Here is a 26,037-nt window from a genome sequence, read left to right on the forward strand (position 1 = left end):
TAGCAGATCCCAGAGCCCGCACTTACTCTAGCAGATCCCATAGTGGGCCCTATATGAGGAGAGCGAGGGCATGTTATAGTTGTGGGCGGACTGGACACCTGGTACGTGATTGCCCATACAAGAGGAGGAATGAGCTCAGACCTCCTGTACCTGGTGACCAGAGGCCAAGAGGTAATGCTCGAGTTTTACACTGACCTACCAAGATGCTAGTGCCAATGACCGGGTGGTAACAGGTATATTACCAGTCAGCTTGATTGATCCCTCTATTTTGTTCGATTCTGGCACTATGCATTCCTTTATTTCAGTTAGTTTATCTAGATAACTACACTGCATACTCGAGGAACTAGAAGAATCACTGTGTGTTCCTACACCCCTATAGAACAGTAATTGTTGACATTAGTGCAAGAATTGCATAATTCAAATAGGGGTAGGAGAGTTAGTGACAAATCTTATATAACTTGACATGCAAGATTTTGACATCATTTTGGGAATAGCTTGGAGGTCTCAGTACCACACTCATATTGACTACTACAGTAAAAGAGTGATATTCTGGATACCTGAAGAACCAGGGTTCTTCTTTCAAAGCGATGCACCCGTGTAATGTAATTCATCATAACATTAATTTCTGCCCTGAAAGCTAGGAAGGCATTAGAAAAGGAGTATAAGACTTATTTAGTCTGTGTAATGGATACCTGAAAGGAGACCAAATTAGAGGATATTCCAGTAATGAATGAACACCCTGATGTTTTTTTTTTTCAGAAGATCTTCCTGGTTTGCCACCAGAGAGAGAGATTGAATTTGCAATTGATTTGATTCCCACTACCATACCAATCTTCAAAAACCCCCTATAGAATGGCTCCAACTGAAATAAAAGAATTAAAGAAAAAGTTGCAAGAATCGCTTGATAAAGGCTTCATCCGACTTAGTGTGTCATCTTAGGGAACTCTAGTATTGTTTGTAAAGAAGGAAGATGGAAGTTTGAGGTTATGTATTGGTTATCAAGGATTGGACAAGGTAACAATACAGAACAAATATCTTCGGCCATGTATTAATGAATCTTGTAAGGTGTATACTGATCATAAGAGTTTAAAATACCTTCTTACCTAGAAGCTACTCAATATGAGACAGGAAAGATGATTGGAATTAATAAAAATCATGCCTTGTCTATACACTACTCTCTGGAAATAGATACACCGAGTTGAAAAACTTCTGGTAGTATTGCTGCTCTACTCACATCCGAGAAAAGCTAATGTTGTGGTAGATGCACTGATCAGAAAAGGTGTTAGTGATACAGGAAAGGTTGAGGACAGTGTTCAGTAGGCAGAAGAGCAAATACCCTCACCTCTTTGAGTAATCAGATAATTTACCCTTTTAAATTCGAGGACGAATTTTATATAAGGGGGGGAGGATGTAATAACCCCAAAAAATTTTTTTTTTTTAAAAAGGGATAGAATAGTCCTTTAAAATTGATATAAGGGGTAAAATTGGAAGGAATCAAAAGTTAATGGCATAACTGTAGATCCGTTGAAGTGGCAAGGGCAAAATGGGAATTTTTAGAGTTTGATTTGACTTAAATGGGGGTTGTCTGGCGGTGGGTTGGCTGAGAAGAGGAAATTGAGACAGAGAGGGAGAGGAGGTCTCAGGCGTGGAAACAGAGAGAGGGAAAAAGAGAAGAAGAAGAAAAAGAAGAAGAAGAAGAAGAAAGAGGGAGGGGATTCGAGGTGCAAGGAAGCTCCGGTTGCGCTGCCTGCTGAAGGAAAAAGTGTAGATCTCCTTCCCTTCTATGCAAGGACCCAAGTTTCACAAGAAGAAAAAGGTAAATACCCATCCCTACCTAGTATTCTAAAGAATTTATGCTATAGAAAGGGTAGATGATAGTTGTAAAAGGTGTTAAAAGGGGAAGAATCGGATTTCGACAAATTTTTCCGGCACTACGGAAAAATCGTGTCAAAGTCCCAACTTTGGCAAATTATTTAGGGGGTCAAACGGCCTCCGATAGTGATGCATGTTACCTTTTTGGAATCCCCTATGAGTGTAGAATGTTAGGTAAAAATTTCATCAAATTTGGAGTCTGGAAAGTGGATCAAACCCGGGATGAAGTAACCGGCTGTCGGTCCGAGTTACTGTTCATCCGGGTGGAAAATAGGGGATTTCATGCTATAATAGGGTATTAAGCCTAGATCAAGCTAAAAGGGACCTTGTACTCGTGCAAGGGAGTCCCTAATACACATAAATGATGAGTTAATTAATAGAAAAAGAAAAAGAGAAAGAAAAGAAAAGATTTAGGGAACGGGAGAGTTGAATCAATTAAAGTTTCCTATATTATAATTGGCACGTAGATTATAGCCCTTGATACAAAACTAAATGTATTGTAAATGCATGTCATAGTTGGGCAAGAAGCTAGGGAACAAGAGGAAGAAGTCCCTGCTGCCTACTGTAAAATTCTAGAGGCGTATCGAGGCCGTGCCGGATTGGCAGGTGAGTGGGAGTCATGTACTTTGCACCATGAGCATTCCTTATTCATTTTCATGAATGTTGCCAAGTGTGACTTGATTCCACCTGAGCCTATTGATTAATTGTTGTTGTAGATTCCTCTATATTTTGTTCTCCATACTTGATTATTCTGTACATGCATTCGAGGGAACATTGAGAGGAATTACGATGGATCTGAATTGGGAAATGACATCTTTTGTAAAGTGATTTCATTTCATCTATTTCAAAGACTTGTGAGTGGGAGTCATGTACTTTGCACTATGAGCATCCTTAATTCATTTTCATGAATGTTGCCAAGTGTGACTTGATTCCACCTGAGCTTATTGATTAATTGTTGTAGTAGATTCCTCTATAATCTTGATTCTCTATCCTTGATTATTCTGTACATGCATTTGAGGGAACATTGAGAGGAATTACGAGGGGTTGATGAGTAATCAAATTGATTCCGAATTGTGAAATAACTTCTTTTGTAAATTGATTTCATTTTCTCTATTTCAAAGACTTGTAGAGCCCTTCTCATGGTATATTGAGTTGCATTGTACTCCCGTGATTCCTCACTCCCAACCCTGATGTTAGTTATAATTGGGTCGTGGCCGAGTGAGTGGTAGTCTTGACTATGCTCCTTTTTAGTAGAGTATTGGGAGGGTGCATTATGGCATTTATGCATGGCTTGGCAGTATCTGCAGGACACCTATAGTCGATGGGGTTGAACATCGGCCTTTGTGCACATAGTAGCCTTCTGGGTGGGCGGAGCCCAGTCCCTTCCTAGGGGGGACACGGCCCTAGGCGTAGGATCGGCCGGTCCTACGACTTATATTCTGCTTGCCGCCGGGCATAGTAAGACCCCGCGAGGTGCAGTATGGCTTTCCGCGGATGTAGAATTCCCGCGAGGTGCCGTTTAGTATGTAGATGTGAGATGGATTTCTGTTCTGGATACTGGCCAGCATTTATATGATCAGTGTGGTGTCTTATCCTGCATATGCATGTGACAGTAGGGAGTTGTTGCTGGTTCGCCTGGGGCGTAAAACCCACCTCCCGATAGCTGTCTAGCATTTATGTTATCGGTATGGTGTCTTATCCTGCATATGCATGTGACAGTAGGGAGTTGTTGCTGGTTCGCCTGGGGCGTAAAACCCACCTTCCGACAGCTGTCTAGTGATGATTTACATATTGGTGTGGTGTCATATTCGATGTATGCATATGGCAGTAGGGAGTTGTTGCTGGTTCGCCTGGAGCGTAAAACCCACCTCCCGATAGCTGTCTTGTTGATGATTCAGCCTATTGACACCTGATTTATATGATTCAGTACTATGACCTGTTGAACATATTCATGAGTAGCATATATGTTGACTTGATTATTCCATATATGCTTCAGATGAGTTGATATTGATTGTGGTGATATTGATGATTTACTCCATATTCTTTATGTTGAGTTCATGTTCATCTTGTTATTGATCTTGAGATTTTACCTCGAGCCATGATTATATCTTGTCTCATGTGCATAGTACTCTCTACTCCACTCACTGAGTATTTATATACTCACTCCCCAGTTTGATGTTTTTGATTGCAGGAAAGGTATTGTATAGAGAGGAGCAGGATTAGTGGTTGCCTGCTAGCTGTGCCGCTCCATAGTATAGTATAGTATAATGTAGATAGAGGTTTATCCCCTTTTGGTGTATTATAAACCTTCTATTATATATAGTGCATAGTTACAGTCATAGATCCTGTTGTGGATATGGGTTTGACCATGGATGGATTGGGAAGCAGGTATATATATGTGTGCAGATCAGTTGTGTGCCTGTGATAATGTATTGCTATATATTGTCCAGGTTTATATGTGACAGATTATGTGATTGCTGCTCTGACAGGTAGTGTGTTGTATGTATTGAGATAATCCTGACAGGTCACTATAGGAAAAGTGATCATTTTGTGCATGCATCATGCCAAATTTTTCAAGATTTATTGATGATTGATAGGTAGTAGGGTTCTACGCGGTGGCTGGTGGCCTTATGCCTACCCGCACCCTAGGACCGTCGCGGCGGCCCGCCGGGAACGGGGCGGGGGTCGTGACAATAAGGTACTTACAAGGAACTAAGGACTTCAAGTTTGCACACATCTGGAAGTGATTGAATAGTCAAATTCGGATTTTGCTGGATACATAGATACAAAAAAGTCTACTTCATAATACATCTTTCTTCTTGCTGAAGGTGTTATATCTTAGAGAAGCACAAATCAAACTATTATTGCATCATCCACTGTGAAGACAGAATTTATCGCATGCTATGAAGCTATATCACATGCACTATGGTTGAAGAATTTTATATCTGGACTAAAGGTTGTCGATTCTATTACTAGGCCATTGAGAATTTTCTGCGATAATTAGGCTGTAGTTTTCTTCTCTAAAAATAATGAAAATGGAAGCTAAAGTAAGCATATCGACACAAAGTATTTGGTTGTTAGAGAAAATGTTGAAAAGCAAGAAGTGGCTATTAAACACATAAATACTGAGTTCATGGTTGCTGATCCTATGACTAAAGATTTGTCGGCAAAGTTGTTAAGTGATCATGTATTTCATATAAGACCTTTTGGCTCATTTTAATTTATTGCTTATAATTCTCTGACTGTTATGTATAATTATAAACATATTTGGTTAACTAATGACATGATGTCTATTGTACACATTAAGTAATTTGTTAAATACGAGATCATGATCCATTTAGATCAATAAAGTTGGACCTTAAATGATTTATAAGAGATCATTCATAAAGTATTATGAGGTACTCAATTAGAAAGTATCATACATTGTAATTCATGGAAGAAAATGCTCGCCTAGAGAGTAAGACCATCATGATTCGTGTATAGAGAATTTCTATTTGGGCAATAGTTACATACTAGTTGATTAGTTGAGTGACAATAAAGTAATTGTGGCAATACTATTGTGTTAACTATCACTTATGAGGATTGTCTAACTACATCATGTGGGCCAAGTGAGAGAATGTTGGACACATCTCTATATAGTCTATATACATGGTTTAGTTGTTGGATAACTTTAGGTGGTAGGTAACTACTCACTATCTTTAGTTATGCCTAAAGTAGTTTTCTTGATTGAAGAAAACTAATGAGGTTTTGGTTATTTGATAAGGGTTCCTAGCCTATCTTATTTTTGAGCCTGCGATATTCCATCTGTTATATGGTTTTTACGGAGGAATAGGTTCGAAGACTCCTTCTTAAAGTTTTCTTATAGATAGACTCTAATCAAATATTTAAATAATTATGGCTGGAGGTACGCATTACCAATATTATTGCTGCATGAAATTATTTTGCTTGAGATAGTTTGTCACAAGGGAAAACCACTTTTTGATCCCTTGCTTGCAGTTTTGACTTGTCGGAGAGATGCCCAATACCGTGGGCTGAATCTAGAGATTTCCTAATGATTGACTAAGTAATCTTTCATCATCATCTTAAATTTTATTTACGCATTATTATAAGAGTCATACCATCATGCTGTCATTCTCCTGATTTTTAAAATGCCAAAATATGTGATGACACCTCAAAATACAACAATTCACAACAAAGATAATAGGAAATGAGTAAGAAAAGTTGGAATTTGTTGGCAATACCGTATGCCGAGCCTTCAAGATTCATGCCCTTAGACATTGCTTCACAATTTTGCCTAAGATACAAGAATATGTATGACGCGAATGATCACAGAGAAGATTATTTGATCTCAGAGAATAGCGTGATGGATGATATGATATGCTCCAAGTATCGAAGTTCATTCAATGTATTCCCTGTTTGCCGACTCAACATGGAGTCTTCACCTATGGTTGTGAAACTAAGTACATATATACAATATCCCATCATCTTTTTTTTAATAGATAATTTTTTTTTTTAACAATGAAACTGAAACCAATTTGATTTACAACATTTCATAATCAACAACTCTCTCAAGAAAAGATTTGCGTCACTTCATATCGTGTTAAGACCCAACTGGTCCTATCCTCCCATTTGCACCCTTAGCCATCACCCTTCCACTGGGTCCTTAAATCCAGTAACCTGGATCACCTGACCAATTTGATTAATAATCATCTTAATTACTAGGTCAGAGAGCTTCACTTGTATCTGTTTCCTAGACTAAATACATTGATAAAGATTTCCCCTGATGGAAAAACTTGAGCTGTGGCCAGCCATGGCTGCACTCACCTTCGATTTTTATATCTTAGCAGATAACTGTTCTTATTGATTCAGATATACCTGAGATCAAACAAGATGTTGACATCTAATCTGTTGGACTATAAAAAGGACACCCTTGCCTCCAGTTCCAGTCAACCGCTGCAGCAGAAACACTTTCAGAGCTTGTCCTAAAGCTAAGCTCTCTCTAGAACTACATTTGCTGTTAGGTATGGCGATTCCAGTCATCGACTTCTCAAAGCTGGATGGCAAGGAAAGGGCCCAAACTATGGCTCAGATCGCCAATGGATGCGAAGAATGGGGATTCTTTCAGGTTAGCTGACAGTACTTACGAGTCCACAGGCTATGGATACTTTCTTATTATTTCTTTTTTCTTTCTCTTGTATTGTCTAATTAATGAGCTAAATGCCAACTTCCATCCATTCGATCTTGTTATCGCTTTTAGCTGGTGAACCATGGGATTCCAGTGGAGCTTCTCGAACGAGTTAAGAAGGTGAGCTCTGAATGCTACAAGCTGAGAGAAGAAGGCTTCAAGAAATCCAGCCCTGTCCAATTGTTGAACAAATTGGAGGACCAGGAAGTTGAGGAGGGTGCAATCAAGCGGTTGGATGATGTGGATTGGGAGGATGTGTTTTTCCTCCAGGATCAAAATGAATGGCCATCCAACCCCCCTGAGTTCAAGTAAGCCTTCCATTCTCTACCTTGATTAGAGGTTATGCGTGAATCATATAAGAAGAGATATATAACTATTATATTGCCACCTTCATGAGCGTATACCATGCATTTTTCTCTCTTTTTGTTATTACTCCAAAGGAAACTGGATTTTGTGTTGATTTGGTGAATCAGGTACTAAAGATTCTGCTAACCCCATTATAGCAAGACTTGACTACGTTTTACTACAAAATTTGACTTTCAGATTTTACCAACCTATTTAATCCACTAGTACGATGATAGTTTATTTATAATATCGACCACCTAATATTACTCTCAGTTTCAATGATAAATGATAATTCTTATGAAGAGATCGTGAATATTTCTTCTTGGATTTTTGTTCAGGAATTTCTAAACATAAAATCATAGGGATTAAAATACAGAAATATGAAAAGAAAGTAATGGAGGTAGATGGTACATAATCTACGTATGACTATAAATATAAGTATAATAACTCAACTGTAAGGGCCATATATTACTGCGAGCTATTCGGGAGAAAAAAGAATCATAGAAACTTGTCATATGGTTTTATCATACAGAAAATATGAATGCTTATTATCTTCCCCTTTAGATTCTGCTTATTACTGCATGCATATATAGTGGTTCTAGAATTTCACGTCAGGAAAACAAAAAAAAAAAAAACAAGTAAAACTATGCAGTTTTGCTAAATGATAAAATTGTCCTACAAATGCAGAGTGTCTACATAATATGCTAGCTAAACTTGCTCAAAAAACATAGTCTTTCTCTTTAACAACTCCTACATGGGGATGATGTTCTTTTTTTTCTGTTCACACTTTCAGGGAAACCATGAAGGAATACAGGAGAGAGCTCAAAAAGCTAGCTGAAAAGGTGATGGAAGTAATGGATGAGAACTTGAGCTTGGAGAAGGGCTACATAAAGAGTTTGTTCTCTGGCAATGGCGTGCATGAGCCCTTCTTTGGGACCAAGGTGAGCCACTACCCACCATGCCCACGCTTGGACCTTGTGAATGGCCTCCGTGCTCACACCGACGCCGGTGGTGTCATCCTCCTCTTCCAAGACGATCAAGTTGGCGGCCTCCAGATCCTTAAAGATGGCGAGTGGATTGACGTTCAGCCTATTGCCAATGCCATTGTGATCAACACCGGAGATCAGATAGAGGTGCTCAGCAATGGGCGATACAAGAGCGTGTGGCACCGCGTGCTCGCCACCAGCAATGGTAACCGCCGCTCCATTGCCTCCTTCTATAATCCTTCCCTCAAGGCCTCCATAGCTCCAGCAGCCACCAAAGAAGAGGCTGATGCTTTGTATCCTAAGTTTGTTTTTGGGGATTACATGGATGTGTATGTCAAGCAGAAGTTCCTTCCCAAGGAGCCAAGGTTTGAAGCAGTAGCAGCTATGTGAAGGAAGAGACGAAGATAGAAGTGAATAAGAGTGTGACCTCCTAGCTTTTCTGATAAGGGATAAAGTCATATGAGTAGTTTGTTCAGCCTATGCAAGGGTGGAAGTTGCGTCGTGTAGTTTGGGTGTGTTGTTTGCTAGAGATGCTTGCCTGCATCAGGCAATAGCACATATGGTATATTGAGTGTGCCGTTGAGTCAGTGCTTGTAGTGTCTATTGAATACAAAACTGAAAGTTTGTGGTGTCGAGTGAGTTCCTTAATTCTGTTGTCTACTAGAATATATTTGTCTCGTCTTTGATTGTTCATCTCTCAATATATATGGATGCTTGAATTTGGACTCGATTGGTTTGGAATATTTGGAATGCGCCTGGATTTGGCGATTGGGCCTCCTCCCGAGGGTCGCGTTGTTCCTCTGGAAGATGGTTTGGGACCGGCTCCCTGCGAGAGCTGTACTTGGTGGACGAGGAGTGAGGATCCCATTGGAGTGTGGGCTGTGTGGTGCGGTCGAGATGGTAGACCATGTCCTGTTTCGGTGCACATGGGCGAGGGATACTTGGCGCCTGGCAGGAGTCCCACAGTTGGTTTGGAGCTGTAGGGACCAGTTCTTACAGTCCATACATCCAGGCTCGGAGTCCCCGACGCTTAGTCAGGTGTTGGTTCGAGCGAGCTGTACCGCCTACCAGATCTGGTTGGCCAGGAACGCTCGTACATTCGGCGAACGACATATGTCGCCAAGATTTGTGGTCGAGAGTGCTCGCTGTCAGGCAGCAGAGCTGTGTCACATCACCCCCGTTGGAGGGACCTTAACAGCTCGGGACATCTGGAGCTCCCACTCTGCTTCGGCAGCTTTCCGCACGGTGTTTTTCACCTGGAAGCCCCCACCTCCGAGTTTCCTCAAGGTCAACTTTGATGGGTCAGTCTTGGATGGTGGCACTAGGGGAGGCGCGGGTTTCGTTATTCGGGACCCGTCTGCTAGGGTTGTGGCTGCTGGGAGTAGTCAGCTATTTGACACCTCGGTACCGAATGCGGAGCTGAGAGCTGCCTAGGCGGGCTTTTGTCATGCCCGGTGTGTGTTACAGGCCAGATCTATCATCCTGGAGGGTGATTCTGCTACCGTTATCAGTTGGATCCAGGGGGGACCTAGGGGTGACGGTAGCGACCATCCTTTACTCCGGGATATTTGGGCTATGGTGAGGGATGGAGGGGCCTTTCAGGCCAAGCATATTTACCGTGAAGCCAATGGTGCGGCGGATTGGGTTGCTGCGTATGTAGCTAGTCCTTCCGGAGGCACTTTGTGGACTGTAGATGAGGAGCTGCCTTTGGTACTCCGATGTATCCTATTTTTTGACTTTATTGGGTGTATCCGTACCCGTCAGGTATGATCCACCCGTATTAGCAAAAAAAAAAGTACAAAAAATGGATCCGATTCGAATCCGAATCCGACTCAGATCCGACTCGGATTCGACCCGACCTAATACGATCTTCAACCGGGTCGAATCTAGGTCCAAAATTAAAACTCGAACAAAAAATCGGATTGGATTAGATCGGAGTCACTCTGGACTCTACTCAATCTGATTTATTTACACTCCTAGTTAAACAGGACGTAGGGACGACGATCCTACCTCACAGACGGACCACGTGGACATGTCGAGGATGTCAGCCATCCACTTTTTTCTCATGTCAATTGCTTCCAAAATTCACCCCGTCCAAAAGATGGCATTGTTCAAAATGGGGATGTGCGTGGGGAGAAACAGGAAGTGACCACACAAATCTTTCTCGTGGGCCATCAAATTCTAGGACTTGTACAATATTTTGAGCTTGGGAGGACCAAAACTTCTCACACCAGTTTTAACATAGTATTTTATAGTAATTCTGGACATTTTATCTTGGTTGAAATGGCTATTTGTCGCTGTCCAAGAAATCCTTAAATTAGTCATATGATAGAGAAAAAAGAGCTGCACAACCGTATTTTTCTCATGTTGAAACTATCCAGACAACAAAGTACACGCCATTATAATGCAAAACTTTAGTTTTGCAACTAAATCATTAACACTATAAACTTATGCAAGAAAATAGCAATAGAATCAGTGGAAGGGATGCTGAGCACGTCTCTATATAGCCCACATGTATCAGATAACTTTGAGTGATCGATAATTACCTACTATCTCTAGTTATGCTTATAGATAGTTTTTTTAATAAAAAAACTGGCGAGGTTTTAATCGTCTGATAAGAATTTCTTGCCTAGTCTATTTTTGAGCCTATGATATTCTATCAATTTTTTTGGCTTTTAGAGAAGCATAGGTTAGAAAGCTCCTTCTTAAAATTTTATTGTGGATATGTTTTAATTTAATACTTGAACAATTATGGCTGGAGATATGCATCACCAATATTGTCGCTGCATAAAATTATTTTACTTAAGATAGTTTTCATGTTGTGGTATCAGAGCATTCTTTTAACCTTATTGCGTGTTTAGTACTTGGATGATAGTCGTTTGTGATATTAACATCACATGGATAAGTTTTATATACCATATTTGTATGTTTATTCTTGCATAATAGAGATTTTACAAACAATGTTGAGGGATATCCTTCGAGTATGATTTTTGTTTTGGTTATATTAAAAGAAAAAAAATGGATAATGAACGATGGGGAGCCACCAATAATCTATCGTGTCCGCCCATCGATCTACCAGTCGGAGACTCATGGCTGGTTGCTTCGTATCTATTGATTATTTGAAATAATCAAATAAAAGTCTTTAGCCTACCTAATGCATGGCAATTATTCTTCATCAACTACAATTATCCATATTATATTTATATATATATATATATATATATATATATATATATATATATATATATATATATATATATATATATATATATATATATATATATATATGTAAGTATGTATGAGGCGATAATTTAATAACAAATCATGATTAACATAAGATAATTTTCTAGTTTTACCATACTAGCATTTTGGATATGATAGCGTCCAAAAACTTACACTTTGTAAAAAGCCAAAAAAAAAAAAAAGGAAAGGGCGGACGGGCCGGCCCGAAAAGACCGGGCCCATCCCCCTTATTACGATCGTGCCCTACGCACGATCGTGGAAGAAGAGTGAAGGGGGGTGGCGGCGCTAGGGTCGATCGCCGGAGGAGATCCAGCGCCGGAGCCGAGAACCGGCCGGCCGTAGAGGAAGCCGGAAAGCTTTTCCTCCCTTCAAGAAGATCCCCACAAATCGGTGAAGAGATCTTGGACCTGTGCGTGAAAATCCGAGTTTTCTCTCCGATTTCGTCGCCGGAAAGGCCGCCGGAGCACCCCCACCGGACCGAGGTAAGCATGATCCTTTGTGTTTTATTTCCTGGATTTGGGGCGGCATGGGTGAAGATTTGGCCGGTGAGATCGTCAGAGAAGGATCCGAAACAGGGGTACCCTATTTTGGCTTCTCTTTTTGGATCTTGCCGCCGGCCGCCGGGTTGGCTGGGATTCATGGCGGTGGGGTTGGTCGGGGTATGCGATGGCCGGAGTTGGGTTCTAGGGCTTTGGTTGAAGATGGGAGATGGTGGATCCGGGGCCTTTTTCCTCGTGATCCCGTCCTCTCCTCCTCTTTCCCCCGTCGGTTGGCCACCGGTGACGACGACGGCGGCAGCGTGGGCCACCGTGGCTGCCGTCGGGTGGGGGGGAAGCCGAGCCACCATCACGGTGGCCTTTCCGTGGAAGAAATGGAGGAAGGGGGAGGGGACAGTGTCGGTTTTGGGGAAAGAAGAAGAAGAAGGAGAACTTTTTCTTCTCTCCCTCTCTTGGTCGGCCACCATCGCCGGTGACAGCAACAGCAGCGGCCGGCGATGGTCCGACCAATGGTGGCTGAGGGTTGGGCAGGTGGCGACTTCTGCCTTTGGGCCTAGAAATGGGGAAGGGGAGATGTACTCCCATCCGTGAAGAGAGAAGGGTCTTCTTCCCTTCTCTCTCATTCACCCTCCTTTTGTTCTTTTCACCGAGACCACAATCGCCGGCATGGCGGCGGCCATGGTTGGCAACAGCACAGGCCAGTGGTACAAGGTGGGGAGTCGGGCCTCCCCGACTGCCCCTAAATCTGGAGGGGTTGAGATGATTGGGGACCTGGTAATGGACCCCAAAGTATATGTAAGTTATGGTTCAGAATATTTTAATATTAAATAATTTAGTTCGTGATTTATAATTGATGTTGTAGGGGAAGAGTCAGGGGTGCGAGGAGATTTTGATCAGGGGACTCAGCACCCCAGCGCGTAGGTTGTGATTTGGATCTGTGTTTGAGTCAGTCTGCAATTCCTGTAAGAATCCCTACATCTGAGCACTTTTATTTATGCATATATTGGATTTATCGTTGGATATATTTTATCAATATGTTGATATTAATTTTATAAGCTTGTATGACACATATGAGGTGTGCATTTTGTTTATTATGAAGTATTGGAATAATTAAATTGGGAAGAATTATCATATTTTTGAGAATATGTGAAAATATGTGATGAGTGTGAAATGTGGTTAAAACATGTAAACTAGACATGTAAAATGGGTTGGACTAACCTTGTCATGAGATAGCCTCTACGAGCTTATGCGTAGGATAGCTGCCACGAGCTTATGCGTGGGATAGCTAGCCTCTACGAGCTTATGCGTAGGATAGCCTCCACGGGCTTACGCGTGGGATAGCCTCTACGAGCTTATACGTAGGATAGCCTCCACGGGCTTACGCGTGAGATAGCTGCCACGAGCTTATGCGTGGGATTTGTGCAGTCTTGGACTGGGTCATGAACTTGGTTAGTCCAAAGCCAGAAGTGAAAAATCAGAAAACTTGGGAATCAAAGTAATACGGGAATTGATCACATAATGTGAAAAAGGATTTATGAATATGAAATGGTTATATATATTTGTTGTTTGTTGAGCCTTTGAAATGATGAAATGACATTTATTTTGATGCTTTGATTATTTTATTATTATTATTGTGTGTGGCTGTTGGGATTCTTACTGGGCTGGAAAAGCTCATACTATACTTACATTTTTTTCAGAGGCACTGGATTCGTAGGATCTGTCGGGTGGGACAAGAAGTGAGATCGATATGGAGTCAAACTGCTAGATAGATAGAAGCAGCTTATCTTTTATTGATGAACATTTGAAAATCTTGTAATTGAACCGATTGTTTATTTGGACATGTCGGATTTGTCAATTTGAATTAATTAATTAGTTGTGGATTTATTGAATTGTTGTTTATCTTATGCCTTGCATGATCTTTAGGGCACTGCTCTAGGGCTCATGAGGCCGGTTACGTGCCGGACCTGGGTGATGGGTTTGGGGCTTGACAGATTTGGTATCAGAGCTTAAGGTTTAGGAATTCTAGGGTTTAGGCTCGAGTAAGCCTGAGTGGGGAAAATCACTAAACACGTAAGATATTAAAATGGTGTGATTAGCATATGAAGGATGCAAAATTTCCTCAATCTTATAATCTTGATGCTGGAAAAAATTGTGTAGGTGGATATGGTACGAGGGCGTGCCCGAAAGCCGACTTAATTTGCAGATGGCTCCACGGCTTGGGCACCCTCTGTACAGCAGGAAGGTACATCAGCCACGCCGACTCGGGATGTGCCACGGCAGGAGCACACTATTGACCCTACTGGCAGTACTCCAGAGATGGGAGCTCCGGAGATTGGGACATCCGAAGGACCAAGTATTCAGCTTGAGGAGACGATAAGTGCTTCACAGTTGATGCAAATGATGGTGCAACAGCAAGCTGCTGCCAGAGCAGACATGATGAGGATGGTAGAGGTGCAGCAACAGTTCTTGCAGCAACAGTTGCTGCAACAGCAAGCAATGTATCAACAACAACAGCAGCAGCAAGCAATGTATCAACAACAGCAGTTCCAAGGTACTACAGCTCAGCCGGAGCACCAAGTCAGTCTGTTGGATTTTCAGAGGTATGCACCCCCAGCATTTAAAGGTACGGCTGACCCGATGGAGGCTGAGAGCTGGCTGAAACAGATTGAGAAAGTCTTTCAAGCTCTAAGGTGCCCTGATGAGGAGAAAGTCCTTTTTGCCACCTTTATGTTACAAGGTGAGGCAGCTGACTGGTGGAAAATGGAGAAAGGGAAGCTTGGTCCGGGTGATGCCCCCTTCATTTGGGAGGAATTTAAAAAGGTTTTCCATGAGAAATATTTTTCCCAAGGTATCCGATTCCAGAAATATAGGGAGTTTGACCGACTAAAGTAGGGTGATATGACAGTTGCTCAGTATGCAGCAAAGTTTGAAGAGATATCCCGATATGCTCCAACCTTGATATCAGAGGATAGTGACCGAGCAAGAAAATTTGAAAATGGACTCAGGGGACGGATTCAACAACAAGTCGCTGCTTTTGAACTGTCTAGGTATAAAGATGTGGTTAACAAAGCCCTGGTGATAGAAAAAGGGTTTGACAATGCCCAGGCTGCCAGAGAAAAGAATATGAAGAAAAGGTTTCGATCTACTGATTCTCCGAGCCAAAATAGTAGACCCTTCAAGTCAAAGGATCAGAGACCGAATCAAGTTGTCACCAGAGACAGAGGTCAAGCCCGAGGTGCCATTAGATGCTACAGATGTGGAGGACCTCATCTTAAGCGAGGTTGCACTTGGATTGGAGGGACATATTTTTTTTGTGGTCAAGAAGGGCATAAGGTTGTTGTATGTCCTAGTGGAAAAGAACCGCAGAGGCGACAGGCACCTCAGTCTTCTCAGAGAGCCCCTATAAACCGAGCACCTCAGGAAGGACAGCAACAAGAGGGAGGGCAGCAGAGGCCTAGGACCCAGGGGCGGGTCTATGCACTCACAGAGCAGGATGCCAAGGCCTCTAATTCAGTGGTGATAGGTAATAAATCCATCCCTAATATTTTCTTTTGTTGGCATATCATAAATTTGGTTAGGTTATATATGTTGTGCATGTATGGATAAAGATTGTGATTAGGTGCCTTGTGACTATGTACAGGAATGATTAGGTTAATGTCATATGATGCAAATGTTTTATTTGACTTTGGTGCTACCCACTCATTCATATCGGCCAATTTTGTTAGAAAGAATATTGAAATATCACTGGTGCCATTAGAATTTGATCTTTGTGTCTCAACGCCAAGTGAAGATGTTATATTAGTTAATTCAGTTTGCAAGAACTGTATTTTGGGCGTTGAGGACAGGGAAATGAATGCAGACTTGTTGGTCTTAGAGATGAATGACTTTGATTTGATTCTTGGAATGGACTGGTTGGCAGCATACCATACTACTGTTGATTGTTTTGAGAAAACGATCAAGTTTCAGATCCCTGGTCAGCCAGTGTTTGGGTTGGTGGGTAGCAAGTCACCTCATCAAATGAAATTAATCTCAGCTCTACAGGCTAAGAAGCTTCTTGCAAAAGGTTGTGAAGGATTCTTAGCTGCTGTGTTAGACACACAGAAAGAGGAGCCCAAGTTAGAGGATATTCCGGTGGTGACAGAGTTTCTAGATGTGTTTCCAGATGAATTGCCAGAATTACCCCCTGATAGGGAGATTGAGTTCTCCATCGACTTAATTTCTAGCATTGGTCCAATATCAAAAGCTCCATATCGAATGGCTCCAGCTAAATTGAAAGAGCTAAAGGAACAACTACAGGAGTTACTGGATAAAGGTTTTATCAGGCCTAGTGTTTCTCCTTGGGGCGCTCCTGTATTATTTGTGAAAAAGAAAGACGGTAGCCTCTGACTCTGTATAGACTACCGGAAACTAACTAGGGTGACAGTACGGAATAAATACCCACTACCAAGGATTGATGATTTGTTTGATCAGCTGCAAGGGGCTCAGGTTTTCTCAAAAAATGATCTTCGTTCTGGTTACCACCAATTAAAAATAAAGGCAGAGGATGTACCCAAGACAGCTTTCAGGACCAGATACGGGCATTATGAATTTTTGGTCATGCCTTTTGGTTTGACAAATGCACCGGCTGCCTTTATGGATCTTATGAATCGCATATATTTAAACCTTATCTGGATCAATTTGTAGTAGTGTTCATTGATGATATTTTGGTGTATTCAAAGAGCCCACAGGAACATGAAGAACATCTAAGGGTTGTATTACAAATTCTTAGAGAAAATAAGTTGTATGCTAAGCTATCAAAGTGTGAATTCTGGTTGGATAGCATTTCTTTTCTTGGGCTTGTGATCTCCAAAGAAGGTGTCTCTGTTGATCCAATGAAAGTGGAGGCGGTAGTTGGGTGGTGTAGACCTATCAATGTAACTGAAGTGCGCAGCTTCTTAGGATTGGCCGGATATTACAGAAGATTTGTTGAGGGGTTCTCCCGTATTGCCATGCCTCTAAGTCGCTTGACTCGGAAGCAAGTAAAGTTTGAATGGACAGATGACTGTGAACAGAGTTTTCAAGAGCTGAAAAAGCGTCTGGTGACAGCCCCAGTGCTAGCTATTCCATCTGGAACAGAAGGCTTCACCATCTACAGTAATGCATCTCGTAAAGGACTTGGGTGTGTTCTGATGCAGAATGGGAAGGTAATAGCTTATGCCTCTAGACAGTTAAAGTCATATGAACAGAATTATCCTACACATGATTTGGAGTTGGCAGCGGTAGTTTTTGCTCTGAAGATATGGAGGCATTACTTGTATGGAGAACACTGTAAGGTTTTCACAGATCATAAGAGTTTGAAGTATATCTTCACACAGAAGGAGCTGAATTTGAGGCAAAGAAGATGGCTAGAACTACTGAAGGATTATGACCTGCTATCAGTTACCATCCGGGGAAAGCAAATGTAGTGGCTGATGCTTTGAGCAGAAAATTCTTAAGTGGGCTGGCAGCATTAATCACTACACAGAAGCATATTTTATTAGATTTGGAGAGATCAGGGATTGAGATACGGCTACATGATCCTAAGTTACATTTGGCTACCCTCACAGTGCAGCCTACTCTAATTGAAAAGATCAAGATGTCTCATAGAGAGGATCCAGAGTTACAGAAGATCAGAGAAACAGTAGAGTCAGGTGTGCAGTCAGAATTCCGAGTGCATGAAGATGGCTCTTTAAGATTCGGGAACATGGTATGTGTGCCAAAAGTACTAGAAATGAAGAAAGAGATTCTTGATGAGGCCCATAACTCAGCTTATACAGTGCACCCAGGAGGTACTAAAATGTACCGAGACTTGAAGAAAAATTTTTGGTGGAGTGGCATGAAGCGAGATATAGCTCAGTATGTTGTACAGTGCTTAGTGTGTCAGCAAGTGAAAGCTGAGCATCAGAGGCCTGCTGGACCATTACAGTCTCTTCTTATTCCTCAGTGGAAGTGGGAGCATATCACCATGGATTTTGTGACTGCCTTGCCTAAGACCCCTCGGGGTAATGATGCAGTTTGGGTAATTGTTGACCGACTGACCAAGTCAGCACATTTCTTGCCGTTTAGAGTTGGCTTTCCTCTGGAGAAATTGGCAAGTTTGTACATAGAGCAAATTGTGAGGCTGCACGGGATTCCGGTTTTAATTGTGTCGGACATAGATACTAGATTTGTGTCACAGTTTTGGAAGAGCCTTCATAAAGCTCTTGGTACAAGACTGGACTTCAGTACAGCTTTTCATCCACAAATTGAAGGACAGTCGGAGCGCACTATTCAGATCTTGGAGGATATGTTAAAGGCTTGTGTCATGGATTTGGGTGGTGCATGGGATAGTCATTTGTCGCTGGTTGAGTTTGCCTACAACAACAGTTATCAGGCCAGCATTCAGATTGCTCCTTTTGAGGCATTGTATGGCAGGAAATGCCGATCTCCAATTTGTTGGGATGATGTGGGAGAAAGAAAAGTATTGGGTCCAGAGATAGTACAACAAACTGTGGATAAGATACAGGTGATCAGAGAACGGCTCCTTATAGCTCAGAGTAGACAAAAGAGTTATGCTGACAATAGGAGAAGAGAACTAGAGTTCCAGATTGGTGATTATGTTTTCTTGAAAATATCTCCTACTAAAGGTGTGATGAGGTTCGGGATTCGTGGCAAATTGAGCCCTAGATATGTTGGTCCGTTCGAGATCCTGGACAGAGTTGGAGAAGTGGCATATCGTTTGGCTCTACCACTAGTTTTATCAAGTGTGCATAATGTATTTCATGTTTCAATGCTAAGGAAATATATTCCGGACCCGAACCATGTGGTAGATTTTGAGCCTATAAGTCTGCAGAAGGATCTAACTTATGAAGAGTACCCGGTACGGATTGTGGATAGAAAGGATCAAGTATTGCGAAGTCGGACCATTCCTTATGTAAAGATGCAATGGAGCAACCACTCCGAAAGAGAGGCCACTTGGGAGCTCGAAGAAAAAATAAAAGCCAAACACCCTCAGCTCTTTGGTATTCCAGGTACGTTAATTTCGCGGACGAAATTTTTTTTAGGAGGGGGAATGTAAAAACCCAAAAAAGAAGGAAAGGGTGGACGGGCCGGCCCGAAAAGACCGGGCCCATCCCCCTTATTACGATCGTGCCCTGGGCACGATCTTGGAAGAAGAAGGGTGAAGGGGGGTGGCGGCGCTAGGGTTGATCGCCGGAGGAGATCCAGCGCCGGAGCCGAGAACCGGCCGGCCGTGGAGGAAGCCGAAAAACTTTTCCTCCCTTCAAGAAGATCCCCACAAATCGGTGAAGTGATCTTGGACCCGTGCGTGAAAATCCGAGTTTTCTCTCCGATTTCGTCGCCGGAAAGGCCGCCGGAGCACCCCCACCGGACCGAGGTAAGCATGGTCCTTTGTGTTTTATTTCATGGATTTGGGGCGGCATGGGTGAAGATTTGGCCGGTGAGATCGTCAGAGAAGGATCCGAAACATGGGTACCCTGTTTTGGCTTCTCTTTTTGGATCTTGCCGCCGGCCGCCGGCCGCCGGGTTGGCTGGGATTCATGGCGGTGGGGTTGGTCGGGGTATGCGATGGCCGGAGTTGGGTTCTAGGGCTTTAGTTGGAGATGGGAGATGGCGGATCCGAGGCCTTCTTCCTCGTGATCCCGTCCTCTCCTCCTCTTTCCCCCGTCGGTTGGCCACCGGTGACGACGACGGCGGCGGCGTGGGCCACCGTGACTGCCGTCGGGTGGGGGGGGAAGCCGAGCCACCATCACGGTGGCCTTTCCGTGGAAGAAATAGAGGAAGGGGGAGGGGACAGTGTCGGTTTTGGGGGAAGAAGAAGAAGAAGGAGAACTTTTTCTTCTCTCCCTCTCTTGGTCGGCCACCATCGCCGGTGACAGCAACAGTAGCGGCCGGCGACGGTCCGACCAGTGGTGGCTGAGGGTTGGGCAGGTGGCGACTGCTGCCCTTGGGCCAAGAAATGGGGAAGGGGAGATGTACTCCCATCCGTGAAGAGAGAAGGGTCTTCTTCCCTTCTCTCTCATTCACCCTCCTTTTGTTCTTTTCACCGAGACCACAATCGCCGGCATGGCGGCAGCCATGGTTGGCAACAGCACAGGCCAGTGGTACAAGGTGGGGAGTCGGGCCTCCCCGACTGCCCCTAAATCTGGAGGGGTTGAGATAATTGGGGACCTGGTAATGGGCCCCAAAGTATATGTAAGTTATGGTTCAGAATATTTTAATATTAAATAATTTAGTTCGTGATTTATAATTGATGTTGTAGGGAAAGAGTCAGCGGTGCCAGGAGATTTTGATCAGGAAACTCAGCACCCCAGCGCGTAGGTTGTGATTTAGATCTGTGTTTGAGTCAGTCTGCAATTCCTGTAAGAATCCCTACATCTGAGCACTTTTATTTATGCATATATTGGATTTATCGTTGGATATATTTTATCAATATGTTGATATTAATTTTATGAGCTTGTATGACACATATGAGGTGTGCATTTTGTTTATTATGAAATATTGGAATAATTAAATTGGGAAGAATTATCATATTTTTGAGAATATGTGAAAATATGTGATGAGTGTGAAATATGGTTAAAACATATAAACTAGACATGTAAAATGGGTTGGACTAACCTTGTCATGAGATAGCCTCTACGAGCTTATGCGTAGGATAGCCGCCACGAGCTTATGCGTGGGATAGCCTCTACGAGCTTATGCGTAGGATAGCCTCCACGGGCTTACGCGTGGGATAGCCTCTACGAGCTTATGCGTCGGATAGCCTCCACGGGCCTACGCGTGAGATAGCTGCCACGAGCTTATGCGTGGGATTTGTGCAGTCTTGGACTGGGTCATAAACTTGGTTAGTCCAAAGCCAGAAGTGAAAAATCTGAAAACTTGGGAATCAGAGTAATACGGAAATTGATCACATAATGTGAAAAAGGATTTATGAATATGAAATGGTTATATATATTTGTTGTTTGTTGAGCCTTTGAAATGATGAAATGACATTTATTTTGATGCTTTGATTATTTATTATTATTATTGTGTGTGGCTGTTGGGATTCTTACTGGGCTGGAAAAGCTCATACTACACTTACATTTTTTTCAGAGGCACTGGATTCGTAGGATCTGTCAGGTGGGACAAGAAGTGAGATCGATCTGGAGTCAGATTGCTAGATAGATAGAAGCAGCTTATCTTTTATTGATGAACATTTGAAAATCTTGTAATTGAACCGATTGTTTATTTGGACATGTCGAATTTGTCAATTTGAATTAATTTATTAGTTGTGGATTTATTGAATTATTGTTTATCTTAGGCCTTGCATGATCTTTAGGGCACTGCTCTAGGGCTCATGCGGCCGGTCACGTGCCGGACCCGGATGATGGGTTTGAGGCGTGACTCACTTCACGAAGAAAGAAGTTAGCGTGAACAAAACAAGCATAATGAAACCATGTCAGCCCAAGGGTGGAAAGCTTATCGACGCCTGGCAAGCTTCCTCAAAGTACAGCGGTCCACGTGTAGAGGAGCGGGCAAGCGGTAGAAAAGTTTGACTGGGACCTTGTTACCATCCCTTGAGACCGGAAAAGGTTTATTCCAATACCAATTTTGCCTCAGAGCATGTGTGACGTCAGAAATGATCCCTCAGAAAATTTCATGATCTCAGAATATGATGTGATCAAAGATATTAAAAAGTCCCACCAAACATGTCACTACAAGAAAATACACTTTCAGCGACCACTTTCGGCGACTACATGAATCGTGGTCGCGGCAAATAAGGCTATTTGCGACCAACATCCTTATTAGTTACTGAATGGTTATCCTACACCGACGAAATGGATATTTGGTCGCGGAAAAGCAAAACCAAGTTGGCGGGGTGGAGGTAAACGTTTGGCGACTAACGTTTCGTCGCGGATAATAAGGCTATCTGCGACCACCATCCTTGTTAGTTACGGAATAATTATCCTACACCGACGAACTGCATATTTGGTCGCGGAAAAGCAAAACCAAGTTGGCGGGTGGCGGTAAAACTTTGGGCGACTAACGTTTGGTCACGGAAAAGAAGGCTATCGGCGACTAACATCCTTGTTAGTGACGGAATAAATATCCTACACCGACGAAATGCATATTTAGTCGCGGAAAAGCAATACTAAGTTGGCACGAGTCCAATATTTCGCGCGGGCTGGAGGTAAAACTAACGATGTTGTGCTAGCCCCTGTAAAATGCTAATTTCTAAGTTCAAAAAAAGAAAAAACTACTTATTTTCAAACGGTGCCATTTGACATCTTAATTCACTTAGGCATGCATATTCTTGTCTCTTCGGCTAAATCTCAATCCCACAACTTTTCTTCATACTTAAATTCTTTTTTTTTTTATTATTATAATATAATTTTAAAAGCTCGAGCTCGATGCTTGACTCCTTATCAAATAAATATATGGATCGACAGGATACGCGACATGAGGACGTGGCAGGAACGAAAATTCGCTTAAAAATATATAGAATTTTTGGACATCCTACGGGCAGGATCGAAAATTCGCTCCGAAATAAATTTGCATGCATCCTTTTTAGTTACTGAATGATTGTTTTACATCAATTAAATGCATATTTGATCGTAGAAAATCAAAATCAAGTTGGCGCGAGTCCAGTATTTCGCGCGGGCTGGAGGTAAAAGTTTTAGCGACTAAATTTTGGTTCCTAAAGGTTCATATGTAGCGACTAAACCAATTTAGTCGCGAAAAGTATGAATGCAGGGAAACCAAATAAAAAAAAACCTAATTCCCTATTCTTCTCCTTTTCACCCGCACGTCGCCTTCACCCCGCCTTCACCCTGCCTTCACCCGCACGTCTGCACGTCGGCATCGCCCGTTCGCCGGTTCGCCCGTTCGGTCATCCCTTCGGCGTCGGCGTCCCAAGGTACGTTCTCTTCTCGATTTTAATTTAGCAGAGGCCGGGAGGGAGAGGGAGAGGGAGAGGGAGAGGGAGAGGTGGCCGGAGGTCGTCGGGAAATTAGGAGGCCAGCCGGGAGAGGATTGATAAGCTGGGAGAGAAACAGAGGCCGGGAGGGAGAGGGAGAGGGAGAGGTGGCCGGGGGTCGTCGGGGGTCGTCGGGAACCAGTGGAGGCGAGCCGGGAGAAGAAGAAACCCTTTTATTTTGCAGAGGCCGGGAGGGAGAGGGAGAGGGAGAGGGAGCGGTGGCCGGGGGTCCTCGGGGGTTCTCCTCCTTCGCCGCCGCCGCCGCCACCGGGGAATTTGGAGGCGAGGCGAGAGAAGAAGAAACCGACGAGGGCTTCTCCTCCTTCGCCGCCGCCGCATCCACCGCGGAAGGCTTCTCCTCCTTCGCCGCCGCCGCCGCCACCGGGGAGGAGATTTGGGGCTAGGTCCTTTTCCTAGGCCGGCAGGGAGAGAGAGCGAGGAGGGATTTGGGGACGGTGGTTTTGTTTTGGGTGGAGAGAAACAGAGGATGTTTTGGTCTTGGTTTTCCTTCCCTCACGTTACTCCGATCCAGCTGGGCCATCGGGAAGAAAGATAGGGGGATTGGAGAGGGTGGAGATTTTTTTAATTTTTTCTTCCCATTTCTATTTGGGTTGAATGGTTGCCGTGGTATCGAAGGGGAGATGGGAGATGGAATTTTTTTTAAACTAAATATATTTTCATGCTCCTATTCAAGAATTATATTAAACTGAAGAGGCTTTTTTATCTTTGTTAGATTCATGCATCTTTGTTGAAATAGTATACTTGACAGCTATCTATTTTCATATCATTTTTTAACTATTTTGTACTTATTAAAATTTAGTATTATTATAATAATAAAAAAAAAAGAAATGTCTCATTCACTGAATTTGTCTTAGGCCTCCAAATGTATTGGGCCGTCTCTGATTTTCTGCTGCAACTTTTTTTTGCAGGATACAAAAATAAATCTATAAACTAATCAATCTAACTTGATGAAGTACTTTGTAGGTCAGTTAAAATGGACAAGAGTTGGATGACAATAAAAAATAGAATGAAGAGTAAAGAGTATAGAGAAGGGGTGAAGTCCTTTATTGAATTTGCGGTGGCAAATTTAGGCTCAGCAAATGATATTTGGTGTCCTTGTGTCGAGTGCATGAATGACAAAAAACAAAGGATTCAAGTTGTCAAGATTCATTTAATGTTAAAAGGAATCTCGCCTTCTTACAAGACTTGGGTGCAACATGGAGAATATGCAATTGAAGGCACAATATGAAATTGCATTACAAGCATGTTAAGAACGTCTTACATGTGGATCCTTATAGTCATCCATACGAACATGTGACTCAAGAGGATTGGCGCCACTTAATTGACGATGTGTGGAAAAGCAAAGAACACAAGGTAACTTACATATTTAGTGCTTCAGAGTTTATAAGTAAAATATTTGATCATAATGTTTTCTTTAGATTTTTGATTTGTATTTTTTTTGAAGGTGAGATCAAAAGCTGGCAAAAAGATTAGGAAAAAGCTTGAGTACAATCATTGTTCAGGATCTCGGTCATTTGTTGCAACAATGACTATACAGGTAATATATTTTTGAGTATGTACTGGCTATATTTTTAGTGAATTGCCTGTGAAACAGTCTATGGGATAGTTTTGGCTATTGTAAAATAGATAATTTGCTGCAAGTAGATTTTTTATTCTAGTTTGCTGCATGTATATTTTTGGAATCATTTATGCAAGTAGATCTGACAGTTATTCTAGTTTTTTTATTATATAGTGGCTATATGCTAATCTAAATTACACTTTGCAGCCGGAGTTTAATGGTTCTGAAAACCTTGAATTTCCAGAATTCTATAAGAAAACTCATACCAAGAAGAACAATGAGTGGATTGATCCTATTTGCGCCGTGAAACATGTAGGTATCTAAAATCTCAATAATAATTTAAATCACTTTATGCTTTTGCAAGATTATATATACATTTAATTCTGTTGTTACCTTTGCATTGACAGTCAAAGATGTTGAGCTTGCGAGAAGAATCTTCCTAATCCGGTGTGCAATTAACATCAGAGGAGATGTCTAGGCAGGCACTTGGAAAAAGGAAGAGATACATTCTTGGATTTGGGGATGGGCCGAAGCCCTCTTCATCTTCTTCCACACCTAGTCGTGTGTCACAAGACCATGTTGGGGAGTTACAGAAACTTAAAGCTGAGATGGAGGAGATGAAGATGGAGCGTGAGATGGAGCGTGAGGAGCTGCGGAGGCAATTGGAACAGGAGAGGAGAGAGCGTGAGGAGGAAAAGAAAGAGCGAGAGGAAGAACAGAAGCAAATTGCACATCTTACAAGTTTGGTGACAGAGTTCTTAAAGGAAAAGACTCAAACGCATAAGTCGTCTATCCATCATGATGGGGCCATGTCATCAACTGGTGGCACAAATACTCGTTGGTATGTATTCTCATTTATATTACGTAGGTTATTTAGAGATTTAGACCAAATTAAGTGAAATATCATTGTGAACTTATACTTGAATTTTAGTTTATTATTTTTCACATGTGGTTATTGATTGTGTATTCTTTTTTGCTTTCTCAGATACATGGTGGAGTTATGAGCATGTGAATCTAGTTTTTGGTACATGGATAGCTTTTGTTCAGATGATCATGGTGGAGTTGTCTACAAGCAGAAATCAGTTTTTTGTTTATTCATATTTTTATCTACATGATGGTTGTTTGGATGAATTGCAAGATCAGATATTTTGGGATTTTTAATTTACATTTTGATGTGTTTGGTGATGATTATCACCTTAACATATGGTATGGATGAAACATTTTGATGAATGGTTAATAGGTTTGCTTGACTTTAGACTTATAGATGATGATATTTATAATGAATGATTATGGATTCTCCAACATTGTGTATACTTCTATTTGGATGAGCAAATGTATTGTGCAATATGGATAATGGA

The 26,037-nt window shown here is 42.2% G+C and overlaps 2 protein-coding genes across 3 annotated transcripts; both read left to right on the top strand.

Annotated features, from left to right (window-relative positions):
* Positions 1 to 1,593: 1,593 nt before the first annotated feature.
* Positions 1,594 to 9,107, top strand: LOC120112251 (1-aminocyclopropane-1-carboxylate oxidase-like). Its single transcript, XM_089926944.1, has 5 exons — positions 1,594 to 1,816; positions 2,389 to 2,478; positions 6,742 to 6,997; positions 7,130 to 7,365; positions 8,196 to 9,107. The coding sequence occupies exons 3-5, from the start codon at positions 6,896 to 6,898 to the stop codon at positions 8,776 to 8,778; spliced, it is 921 nt and encodes a 306-aa protein (XP_089783070.1). The 5' UTR covers positions 1,594 to 1,816; positions 2,389 to 2,478; positions 6,742 to 6,895; the 3' UTR covers positions 8,779 to 9,107.
* A 13,768-nt stretch (positions 9,108 to 22,875) lies between these two features.
* LOC120112128 (uncharacterized) lies at positions 22,876 to 25,992 on the top strand. Of its 2 annotated transcripts, none has more exons than XM_089927013.1 (5): positions 22,876 to 24,474; positions 24,566 to 24,658; positions 24,887 to 24,995; positions 25,087 to 25,520; positions 25,665 to 25,992. In XM_089927013.1, the coding sequence occupies exons 1-4, from the start codon at positions 24,346 to 24,348 to the stop codon at positions 25,155 to 25,157; spliced, it is 402 nt and encodes a 133-aa protein (XP_089783139.1). In that variant the 5' UTR covers positions 22,876 to 24,345; the 3' UTR covers positions 25,158 to 25,520; positions 25,665 to 25,992. The 2 variants fall into 2 exon arrangements, with proteins under 2 accessions (XP_089783139.1, XP_088564672.2); XM_088708546.2 differs by having other exon boundaries at positions 23,905 to 24,474; positions 24,887 to 24,991.
* The last annotated feature ends 45 nt before the right edge of the window (positions 25,993 to 26,037 follow it).

The sequence above is a fragment of the Phoenix dactylifera genome, chromosome 13, assembly GCF_051530095.1.
Source record: "Phoenix dactylifera cultivar Ajwa chromosome 13, Ajwa_hap1_PhDact_Kaust_v1.1, whole genome shotgun sequence".
Lineage (NCBI taxonomy): Eukaryota > Viridiplantae > Streptophyta > Magnoliopsida > Arecales > Arecaceae > Phoenix > Phoenix dactylifera.